The following is a 12,066-nucleotide window of genomic DNA, read 5'->3' as shown; positions in this document are numbered from 1 at the left end:
ATTATATCTCTATGAACTTAGTGATATTTCCACTCTACAAGGTGATTAAAAAAGGTGTGAAAACAATGAAATCAGATTACCTACCTTTTCTTTCAGATTGTGATCATCTCAATCTTGCACAGATCTACTAAAAGGTGTTGAGGAATAAGGAAGAAATAGACACCCTTACCTTTGAGCTCTCGAGCACTAGGACATCCTTGAGACTAACTTAGTGGCATTCTGTGAAGCTGAAAATCAGGTAGATGAACTTGGTCAAATAAATGATTATGTCACACTCTTCTTCAGCTCAATCAAAAATCCCATGGCATTATCAACTAAGATGCAACATCAAATGTGACAGGTGTGGAGTGCCAGCAGGTAACCGGAGTTGATGAACTTCAGGTGGAAGAGTTGATACACGAATATTCAGATTGCAGCCATGAGACTGTTGCAAGTGAGCATGATGTTGATTGTAAAGCAGCTGTGGAGGAGGAAACTTCATTCCTCAGTAGCAATAATGATGGCAAAACACATCAAGAGTTTGAACTCTTGAAAGAGAAAGAGAAGAAAAATTTACAGGGATGTGCAACTTGCAGCCATGACAAGAAAACTTTGACAAAAGATACATCTAATTACCAGCAAGGTACATCTCTTCGAGCAGTTCTTGAGGGTGAGCTCTCAAAGGAAGGTGCACAAGCCTTAACTCGTTTTAATTCTACAAATAAATTTATTGAATAGATCATCTGGATTGTTCTTTGATGAGGGACAAAACAGGCCCAGGGTTGGAGTCTCAGTGTCAAGCCTGCAAAAACTTAGACGAGCATTTGGACTAATAAAATCGGATTATCTACAATTGCTTTCAAGTAGAGACTATGCCATCATGATTGCAAGGTAGCCATATAGAGCATTTGCAGCAAGAGAAGTGTAAGAGCTTAAGGGGCTTAAGGAGCCTTCTAATGGATGGTTCATAAGGTACAACACTTGCTGAAGGTTTTGCAAAGGGGGTTGCAAGTAGAGTGGGCTTAACCATGGACGAAACCCCAAAGTTAAGTGGATTAGTACTAGAATGGGTGAACTCCCAAGAAGTCCCGGTGCTTCACCTCTGTGACCATCACCTAGATGCAATAAGTGCTAAGTGTTTCATTCATTCTCATGAGATATGGGTTCTTGTGAACCACTACTCATGAAACATGGGTCAATGAGTTTGACTCAAAAAACAACACAATTAAATTCTGATAGCAATATCACAATTTGACTTCTTGTGGAAAATATCTCCTAATTATCAATTAATGAGCTTAAGGGTTTTCTAATGAACATTTTGCAAATGGGGTTGCATGCAGAATGAGCTTGATCATGGAGGAAACTTTAAAGTTACGCACACTCAAGCTAGAGTAGTTTTGGGATGGGTGCCCACCTGGGAAGTCCAGGTGCTTCACCTAGATGCAATGAGTGCTAAGTGCTCCATTCATTCTCATCAGAGATGGACATTGTGGAAAATATATCTTACTTAAAATCTAAATATCTTGTTTATTATTGTTTTAATGGTCAATATTATGAATCTTGTAAATATTAGAATGTTTCTAAGTTTGTTTTATTCTTTCATTATTAGAATGTTTCTAATAACAACAATTGTTTTGTAATAGACAACTTTGTAAACTATATATGAGCAACTTGCTCATTCATTAATTGATGAATATTTTACCAATTGCCTGTGTCAAATGATATCAAAGCAAGATTAAGGTTTTCTTTTTTTTAGAAAATTTATAATTTCTTTATGTAATCATTAGCTTAAATTTTTCAAAATTAATCTATTGGCGCCTAGAACTTTTGGCTCTTAATTCGTGACTTGCCTAAATGCATTTTTGTGTTTCAATTTCCTAGTAAAAAGTCAAAGGTTTCCATTTATGATCAAAAGGCCATTTCTTTAAAGCTATTTTTTGCATCTTTAGAAAAGGTGACCTCGGCATGATTTTTATCCACACATCAATATTTTTCTAGGCTCAAACGATCATATTGTGGTTGATTTTTTTGACCCCACCTGTTTTTTACTATTTGTGATTGCATCTATATTTCACATCACATGTATTCTGCCCCTTTTTCTCTAGTGCTTGTGATTTTATGCCGCTCATGCCGTTATTTTCTCAACTCACACAACCAATATTAAGGTCCAATTTTCTTCTAAAAAATGTCTTCATTTTCGGCGACCACATTTTCTTCTACTCACAAACGTTGGACACGATATTCTCAAACTTGATGATCGTGTTTTGTACGATTCCCTTTTGTGACAAGTCATGTATCTACATGTAGGAGGCACTTCATGAATCTGTCAAGCATATTTTGCATAATTTATGGAACACAAATAGGATTGCCTGGTTATTTTTATATCTATGGTCGCTTTAACTACTTTATCTATAAATCCAGACCATCTCAAACGTTATTTCTGGTAAAATCAGGTGGTTTTCTTATCTGCTAGGGCTTCATTTCTAAAGCTACTTTAAATCTTCTTTTTGCCATTATAGACCTTTATTTTCAACCAACTAGCATTTCTTCGAAGTCCTCTTTTTTACAGTCGAGTTTAGATTCTAATTACAGATTCTTAGCAAGTTTTTTGAGAGCTTTTCTAGGTGTCAATTTTGGGTCTTCCAAAAATTATGCCTTGGGATCCATGCCTAGAAACCTACTATTCAATCTTGAAATTAATGCCTGTGTTTTGCCTCAGTCTTATTTCAAACATGATTTTCACATGTTTTGCCTCGATATTCATGTCACCATCCAGAAAACCACCTTTACCTTTGCATTCTGCAATGAACTCTCTAATAAATATTTTGCTTGAAAGGAGTCAAATATTCAATGAGGAAAACTACAATAATTGGAAGCAATGGATGATGGCAATCTGTGAATATAAATGACTTGCAAAATTGTTTTGTGCAAGATTAATCATCCTACAGATGAAGACAAAGGGCAGGACAAATTTGATAAGCAAAATGAAGAAGTTGTCATGCTTATCAAAAAATTTGTCACTGATGATCAATTGACACAGGTTCCTTCTAGCAAAATAATAGCGAAAATTTGAAGCTGTCAAAATTTTTTGCATGAAACCTTTGACAAGTCACATTCTTCTAAAAGAACATACTCTTCAAGATCATGATAGATGAACAGGTATCCTTGCAGGATCATCTCAATAACATCAAGGACATTCGAGATCAATTAGAATACACTGGACACAAAATGGAAGAAGACATGGTAATGATCGCCCTAAAGAGTTTATCATCCTCCTATGAGCACTTTGTTGAAACCTTCAACATTGCTTGCACTCATGTTGATCTATCGCTTTCCAAAATCCTTGTATAATGCTTTTAAAGCAAGATTGCTAGAACAATTGTTCGGCAGAGGTACTAGTCCATCTTCAAACACAAGCTTTCTCAGCAAACTCTGTTCATTAGTTCTCTAAGTCTGATTAGTAGAATCTCTCTACTCAGTCATCAGAAGAGCCGAAGAAGAAAAATATTGAGTGTGACTACTACCATAAGTTTGGTCCTATGAAGTTGGAGCGTTGAAAAAAACTTAGCTGCTCAAGCCAAGCAATCCGGTTCACAACCTAAAGCACCTGTCGCAAAGCACACTGAGCAAGGTGAGACTGCGTTTAACGTTTTCATAGCTAAAAGACCTAAAAATCCTGTAAAATCTTATGCCAAGCATATTGATTAAGATGCCTCCTGCCACTTCACTCATCATCGAGACTAATCCACAAATTTTCAACTGCTTTCAAATTCAGTTATTTTTGGAGGGGAAGAGTACACGATTGTCGGTAAATGCAATATACAGGTTTAGTTTGAAGGGAGGAAATTGATTTCCATCAATGTGTACTATATTCCAAGAATAGAACTCAACCTTCACTCGGTTAGTCTAATTTTGAGACATTCCTATCAACTAGGTGCGACCTTTAGTTCACATCAATGCAATATTTGATTGTGAGAATCGTGTACTATTGTTATGGCTCTTGAGGATCATGGTCTTTTCAAACTTGTTGACACTAGTGATTCTCAAGAGCTTGCTCTGGCAGCCTAGTGCTCTTCTATTAGTACACTCTGGGATCAATATTATGGGCACTCAAATGTACACTATTTTTCTCAGCTTGTTCAGGATGATCATATTATTGGATTGTCGGAATTTTGAACCTAAAAGATTGGAGTTTGTAGAGCATGTTAGGCTAGGAAGTAACATCACACTCCATTTTCCAATGGCAACTCTTGGACAACTTCTAAGGAATTACAATTGGTCTATGTTCACATTTGTGGACCTATGGCTACTCATGTTATTGGATTCGAGTGTTTTTTTTTTTGTTTTTTGTTGATAATTCAATTGTAACACGTGGGTGTATTTGCTCCATAAAAAATCAGAGGTGTTTGTTTTGTTTCAAAAGTTCAAAGCATTTGTAGAAGAAGAGTTCAGTCAACATAATGTTACTCTTCGAACAAACATTTTTTGTTCCCTGCCTTCTCCCATTTTTGTGAACAATATGGTATAAAGTGCCAACTAACAACACCCTACACTAGTCAGCGAAATGATATCATTGGGCGTAGAGACCACACAATCACTGAAATGGCAAAGTCCATGCTTGAACACGAGAGTGTTCCAAAGAAATTTTCAGTTGAAGCAGTCCACACCGTTGTCCATCATCTCAACCTCTCCTAAAATGGTTGTCAAGAAACAAACTCCGAAAGTGGCCTAGTTAGGTCGTAAGCTCAGATTTAATCATCTCAAAGATTTTGGCTCCACTACTTTTGTTTGGATCCTTGATGCTAAACACACCAAGTTGGCTGCCAAGAGTCAAAAACTCATACTATCTAGGTACAGTGATAATCACAAAGCCTACTAATTGATTAACATTGGGACTAATCATCTCATCTTTGGTCATGATGTGGTCTTTGACGAGAAACAAGAGATATTTCAGCTCTCTCCTCCAGTTATGGATTCAAAGGATCAATCTCTCAAGGCTCAAGACTTGGGTGTATGTCTTCCATTAGGTCTTCCATCATGGTGTATGTCTTCCATTAGGTCTACCTGATGGGAGGGCTTCAGCAGGGAAGGCTCTAGCTGCCCTTGTTCCTACATCTCTACCAGTTCCTTCTCCTACAAGATCGCCCAGACATGCAGCTACACCACTTGATTTTCCTCAAGATTCAATCTTTTGTTTGATGAACCAAATCCTATTGCACAACGTACTACTAATGTTGGCACTTCAATTCTCCAGCCTAAATGGTGGGATAAGACGATTGCCAATCTTCATGGTAGAATTGCTCAAAAGAAAAGCAAACCTTCTGATTTTGTCAATTTTGCTCTCATGGCCAATATTCACAGTGTGTATGAGCCTCAAACATATAAAGAGGCAAAAGGGATACCTAAGTGGGAAGAAGCTATGAAAATTGAACATCATAGTCTGTTCAAAAATAGCAATTACACTGTCATAGCTTCCTTTAAGAAAGAAACCCATCAAATCCAAATTGGTTTACAAAGTCAATACAAGGTTGGTAGTACTTCAAACAAGTACAAGGCTCGTCTATTTGCCAAATGCTTCGCTCAACATGAAGGAAATTATGAAAAGACCTTTGCTCCAACACCAATGATGAGCACCATTGAATTAGTCCTCGCCACGGCAGTTAATGTGATTGGAAGGTCCATCAAATGGACATAAAGAGTATCTTCTTGAATGGTGAATTACAAAAAGAGGTGTACATAACACATCCTCTTGGACTCAAGGTTGTCGGCAAAGAACACGAGGTGCTCAAACTAGTGAAAGCACTCTATAGCCTCAAATAGGCTCCTTGGGCATTGGACATGAAAATTGATAGCTACCTCACAAATCAAGGGGTCTAGAGGAGTCCTCTTGGCTCAAACTTGTATGTCAAAACTATTGGCAGTAATATCATCATTCTGGTTATATATGTTGACGATTTGATAATCACTGGTTGTTCCGCATCTTTGATTCGAGGAATCAACAGAATCTATGACGACATGACCTACCTTAGGCTTCTCCACTCCTGCCTTGGTGTTGAAGTTTGGCAACAATCTCACAGCATCTTCATCTCTCAATCTACGTACACAAGGGTTTTTCTAGACAAATTCAAAATAGAGGATTATAAACTTGCATCTACACCTATGGAGTTTAGTATGAAGTTGCCGATCAAATTTTCTTCTAGTGAGAATGAATCCACATTTAGACAACTAGTGGACAATTTGTTCTATCTCACTGCCATTGCACTTAAGCTCAAATTTGCAATTGCATATCCCACTCCATGAAAACTATTTTAGATCACAATGCTGCAGCAAAGCACATCACATGCTATGTCAAGGGCGCTTCAGACTTTGGTATCCTTTATGCATGAACCAAAGATTACTGACTCATCCATTACATTGATTTGGATTAGGAAGGTTCTATTGATGACAAAAAGTCCACTTCTAAGTATGTCTTCAATTTGGGCACACGTGTTATCATTTGGACCAGTAAGAAGCAACGGGTTGTCTCTCTTTCCTCGACGGAAGTTGAATATCTGAGAATAGCCAAAGCAGGTTGTGAGGTAGTTTGGCTTAGTAGTTTTCAGCATCCATATGTCTCAAGCAAGCTCTTCACCCCTCTTCTACAACAATTCAAGGGTGTTTCAACTATTTTAGATCACAGGGCTGCAGCAAAGCATGTTACGTGTTATGTCAAAGGCACTTCAGACTTTGGTATCCTTTATGCACGAACCAAAGATCACTGACTCATTAGTTACATTGATTTGGATTGGGTACGTTCTATTGATGACAAAAAGTCCACTTCTAAGTATATCTTCAGTTAGGGCACAAGTGTTATCACTTGGACCAATAAGAAGCAGCAAGTTGTGTCTGTTTCCTCGACGGAAGTTGAATATCAAAGAGTAGTCAAAGCAGGTTGTGAGGTAGTTTGGCTTAGAAGTTTTCGACATCCATATGTCTCAAGCAAGCCCTTCAACCCTCTTCTACAACAATCAAGGGGTGCTTAAACTTGCCTAAATCTAGTCTATAAGAAAAACAAGCATATTGACATTCATTGTCACTTTATCCATCAGCTGGTTGAAGACAGATCTGTGGATTTGCAGTCTGTTCATACAGTGGTTATTAGAATAATATATCTGAAATATCTTGTTTATTAGATTTTTAAAGGTCAATATTGTGAATTTTGTAAGTACTAGAATGTTTCTAATATCTTTTGATCTATCAATATTAAAATGTTTCTAAATATAAACATTGTCTTTGTAAACTATATATATAAGTTTTGTTCATTCATTAATTGATTGAACATTTTACTAATTACCTGTGTAGTAGTTCTCGACCACAAATTGGCAATTTTTATATCAAAAAGCAATTTGGATGAAATCAATTAGTAATTGAAATCTTAGAGGAACCTAGAATATTGTGGAGGCATCTTCAAATATTACTTTTTGACGTCAAAAAGTCTTCCCTCCAATCCACCCCTCTTCATGAGTGCGATTTTGGTTCCCACAATCATCTTTAGATACTTCATTCTACAAGCTTCATTTTTTGAGCAATTTTTTATTGGGTTATATTTTTCATGGTCTTCATGATGATGCAAGTATTTTATAACTCTAATGGATAAAATGTCCATATATTGTGGATTCTCACAAGTCACACATCACAATTCTCATTTCGAGACCTTTTAGTCTCTGTTTGGCATCTACAAGCATCTTTTCTAATGCAATTTTTGTGGAAGTGCATGACTTTTTTTACTTCATTATGATGTTATATTTCTTGAATCTATTCCAAAGTTGCACCTTTAGTATTATAGCCTATTTCGAGCATTTGTAAAAGCGATGAAATCTAATCCACTTTGTGTTTCCCAATTGGCAATTGTACTTTATCTAATCATAAAGTGCCAAATCATTTTGGTTGTTGGGGTTCAATTCTTGAGTTGTTTAATCTTGGGGTATTATAATCATGATATAAGATAAAGTTCTATTGTGGTCAGAGTTTACATCATAGACTTTGGTTTCTATCATTTCGTTGGCAAGCTAAATTCAAAGAACTATATGTCCTTGAAACAAGGGATAGAGAATCAATGAGTTACACAAGATCAAATGCCCTATCTCCTCAAATCAAATGCCCCCCTAAGCCAAGTAATTGCAAACAATAATGTGATTGGTTAAGCAACAATTATGAGTTCTGCAAAACATTTTGTCTCACTATTTATGAGGATATTCAGCGTTCAACTTGAGTACACTAATTGTCATTTCACTAGTTAGACCTTCATCTTCCAATTGTACGAGGACCATGATTCTCCATCTCAAAGTGAGACTTCTTCAAAGAATCTTTCACATGTGTATAATACTAAAAATATGATTGATCCTCCTCATTGTAATGCTCCATTTACAACTGAGTTCATTCCTCATGTATTTGTTGCTGCTTTAGAGTTCAAAGTCACTTCTTCAAGAGTTGGTGATTTTTGACAACAAATTTATGTGTCTTCTAAATTCACCTCATTAGGACACGCTTCTCCTAGGCATCTCCTTTTTTTGTCCTGAATTTCAAACCTAGATAAGATTGTCGGAGGCACAATTTCCCTCTTGCAAGACACTCCCTCGCCATTTGCTCCATCAAAGTTCAAAATCACTTGCAATAGGGCCATCATGTCTACAAAAAACACTTATGTGTGAGATCTACTTACCAAACAATTTAGATTTGTTTGTGGACTTTCAGCTTCGATGACATCTCTAATGGGCATCTGCTTCTCAAGATGTATTGTTTGCCATCTACATGCTACAAAGTAACATAGGCTACAGTTTTTAAATCATGTGATTCACCCTAGTCATTATTTATGTAGACCATTTCTGCGAGAGTACATGGATCCTGGTCCACTGCTCTAATAATGTTAAGAGTGATTACATGCCATATCTTGAACATAATTTTACTCATCAAAACTTGTCAAAGTTTAAATTGTCTTTATTGAGCAAACATTCAGAGGCATCTTTGTACTCTGCCTTTTGGTGGGATTCACTTTGTCTCTCTATAGTGGGAACATCTTTGTGCATGGGTAACTTCGGTGGCCTCATTGCTAGAACCCATTTCTGGTTCTCTTTCTTCTTTTGCAAGGGCTTTTTCTTTTTGGATGTAACTCTCACCATTTCTCCTCAATTCCATGCTTACTTACTGCTATCTTCCAAATTAAGCTTGAGACTCCAACTTAGGCTTAGCACATCTAAGAATTTTCCAAACATCCTCCTTTTCCTACCCTTCAGTACACCTTAGAATGACAATTTAGAAAACTTGCAACTCAAGGTCTCTCTTCCAAAAGAAAGTTGTCATATATTGCAAAAAATCTACTCCAACACTTGGTATGAGAAATTTAGCATCCACGCTCTCTTGTTCTTTGCAGTGAGGGGGTGTGGTAGAGTGGATTCTTCTTTTCGAGAGGATCTATTGAAAATGGGTATATCTCCAAGCTTCATTTGTTAAAACAATAACATGACATGTTTAATCAGAATCATATAATATTTAATTATTCTCATATTATATTTAATTATTCTCTGCCAGGTGGCTAATAATGACGAGTGTAAACCTTGACTTAGGTACACAACTACCACTAAATTGTCAACAAGTGTTAATTAATGGCAATTGGGTGTTGCCTATATTTCAATTAGATTAAGTTGGGTCATCTCTTGATTGAGAGTGGTTGAGAGTTATCTTGTACCTCTTGGATTTGTCGTCTCCCTGAGTCATGCATCTCAGAGACCTATGTATGTATCCTCCTCTAGCTAGTTAGTTAACTCATGCTATCGTAAGCTTTCTTGATGTTATTTTGTTTCTTCAGCATTTGCATTTCTTGATGTAAGTATTCTGAATGTCATTTACATCTATTTACCATCAATCAACAATTGATGAGAACCTGGTGAAAGTTGTGTACCTAAGTCAAGGTGTACATGTCATTATTAGCTACCTGGGAGAGAATCAATGGTTTTTTAATATGCAGAACTTACAGAGAGCTCAACCTAAAAGTTTCAACTGTGCAATTTTTGCCAAGTCCAAATTTAAAACACTTAAATTTAATTAGTTAAAGAATAGTTAAAAAATAATACATCTATCAGAGGAGTGTGCCATTTACAGAATACACATACTCATAAACTTATTTGTTCCCATCCAATGCACTCCTATGTGTCGTTCTCTGATGAATGCTCATTACTGATTTATTATTAATATTGCTTTTGTGCATATAATTTATCTATATGAGATTCTCTTAGAGTAGAACTCTGTACCCAAATGCCTGTGGAGATCTAGATCAGTGTTATTATTATTATCAAGACAGTCAAATTTTGATATTACCCTTAGCTTACACTTTTCAAACATTTGCTAAGAAGAATGATTGATTACAAACTTATTAATGTGCCCCTACCACAAGAATTTTTTCCTGAAGTATAACAGTATGAATTATTAATTTGAAAGATAAAAAGTCAATATATTTACATACCGCCACTGGACAATGGTTTGCCATGTTCATCATAGAATGGATTCTTTCTCGGTATTTGGCATCGAAAAACCTTCACACTTCAAAATCAACGTAAAATCAAAGAGAGGACATACAAAAATACAACCTTATAAAGTAGCATGATCCTAATCAATGAGATGCACATTTTTAAGATGCCATGTTCGGTGGATTTTCAAAAATTTGATAAGCGTGGATGACATAGTTCATTGAAGTTTCAATGCCATATGGTATTCCAATTCTAATTGCTCCATTCATCTCCAGCTGTACATTGATGGTGAACAAGTTTGCTAAACAAGATAAATAGTTCTTTTACGAGAAATTCATGATTAGTACCTTCTGGATGGATTTGATATTTTCTGCTCTAGATGATCTTGTTGCAAACACGCCATTGAAGGGCACATGAAAACATATATGGTTCTGTGATATGCATCGTCGATCTTTGCATAAACCTAAAACAATAAAAGAGGACAAAAAGTTCTCAGAAGATTTAAGCCACTGCACACCTGAAGACAATAACTGTTAAGCTCCACTCCAATCAAGCATGTGCACTTCGCATATTATCGTATAGTATTTTAGTTGGTTGATGGGATGAGCTCAAGCGATCAAAACAACATCATTTTTCTACGGCAATGAAGTAATTGACGAAATCAATGCAAAACAAAGAGAAGAACCTGCATTAATAATTGCAGAGGATTTCCACATATGCCACAGCACGAGTCCTTTTCGCTAGGTATGTTAATAGGATCCAACCATAACTGCATACGAAAGCACATGGCTCTGAAGCTGCCCTTAATTCAAAAGCTCGCATAGAAACAAAATTATCATATTTGACACAAATCAACATTACACACAGGTGTTCCTCCGGCCCTGCTTTGCGCATAAGGATTTTTCAGCTCCTCCAGAAACCCTAAAACCAGACCGTCATTGTCGTCATCGCTTTCTTCTTCCTCGTCGCTTTCTTCTTCTTCTTCAGCATCCTGAAGTTCATCTTCATGTGGGGGAAGGTGCAAAGTGGAAAAGCTCTCTTCAATACTCGTTTGCTCCACGTCCATTATTGTTGGCATTATTACATCAATTCCCACAGCCTTGCCGTAATGTCTCTGGTGCGTGAAAATGCAGATCATAAGCTTTCCATTCTATCATATACGAGTTCCTCTGCTCAAAACTATCGTCTAAACCACAGTACTAGGGAATTCAGACTCCTTACCTGAACTGACTTAGAACCCTAGCTATCCCCTCGGTCTTCTCGGTTAACTTTGGGCTCAATTAACTTAAGCATAGACGCTGGATTAATGTAATTATAAATATAATTATAGTTAATAAAGATAATTTATTTTATTTTATTTTTAAATTGTAATATATATATTATTGGGCTATATTATTGCAATCAATTATAGTTAATAAAGATAATTTATTTTATTTTATTTTTATATTGTAATATATATATATTATTGGGCTATATTATTGCAATCAATTATAGTTAATAAAGATATTTTATTTTATTTTATTTTTAAATTGTAATATATATATTATTGGGCTATATTATTGCAATCAATTCAATTTAATTAGTG

At 36.1% G+C, this 12,066-nt stretch overlaps 1 protein-coding gene across 2 annotated transcripts in view; it reads right to left on the bottom strand.

Moving 5' to 3' along the window:
- Nucleotides 1–11,778, bottom strand: part of LOC149563699 (zinc finger (MYND type) family protein / programmed cell death 2 C-terminal domain-containing protein) — an 85,487-nt gene extending 73,709 nt beyond the window's left edge. Inside the window, exons 1-5 of one of the 2 annotated variants that reach the window (XM_089826840.1) lie at nt 11,703–11,778; nt 11,347–11,595; nt 11,167–11,250; nt 10,829–10,944; nt 10,478–10,554 (exon numbers count right to left, since the gene is read on the bottom strand). In XM_089826840.1, coding sequence (XP_089682966.1) covers nt 10,478–10,554; nt 10,829–10,944; nt 11,167–11,250; nt 11,347–11,559 — 490 coding nt within the window. In that variant the 5' untranslated portion in view covers nt 11,560–11,595; nt 11,703–11,778. The other variant, XM_089826839.1, reaches the window with a different exon arrangement.
- Between the last annotated feature and the right edge of the window lie 288 nt (nt 11,779–12,066).

Source organism: Cupressus sempervirens, chromosome 4 (genome assembly GCF_028749045.1).
Source record: "Cupressus sempervirens isolate cs-2001-9-10 chromosome 4, ASM2874904v1, whole genome shotgun sequence".
Lineage (NCBI taxonomy): Eukaryota > Viridiplantae > Streptophyta > Pinopsida > Cupressales > Cupressaceae > Cupressus > Cupressus sempervirens.
Note: the sequence above shows the minus strand (reverse complement) of the source record. Positions and strands in the feature narration are given on the sequence as shown.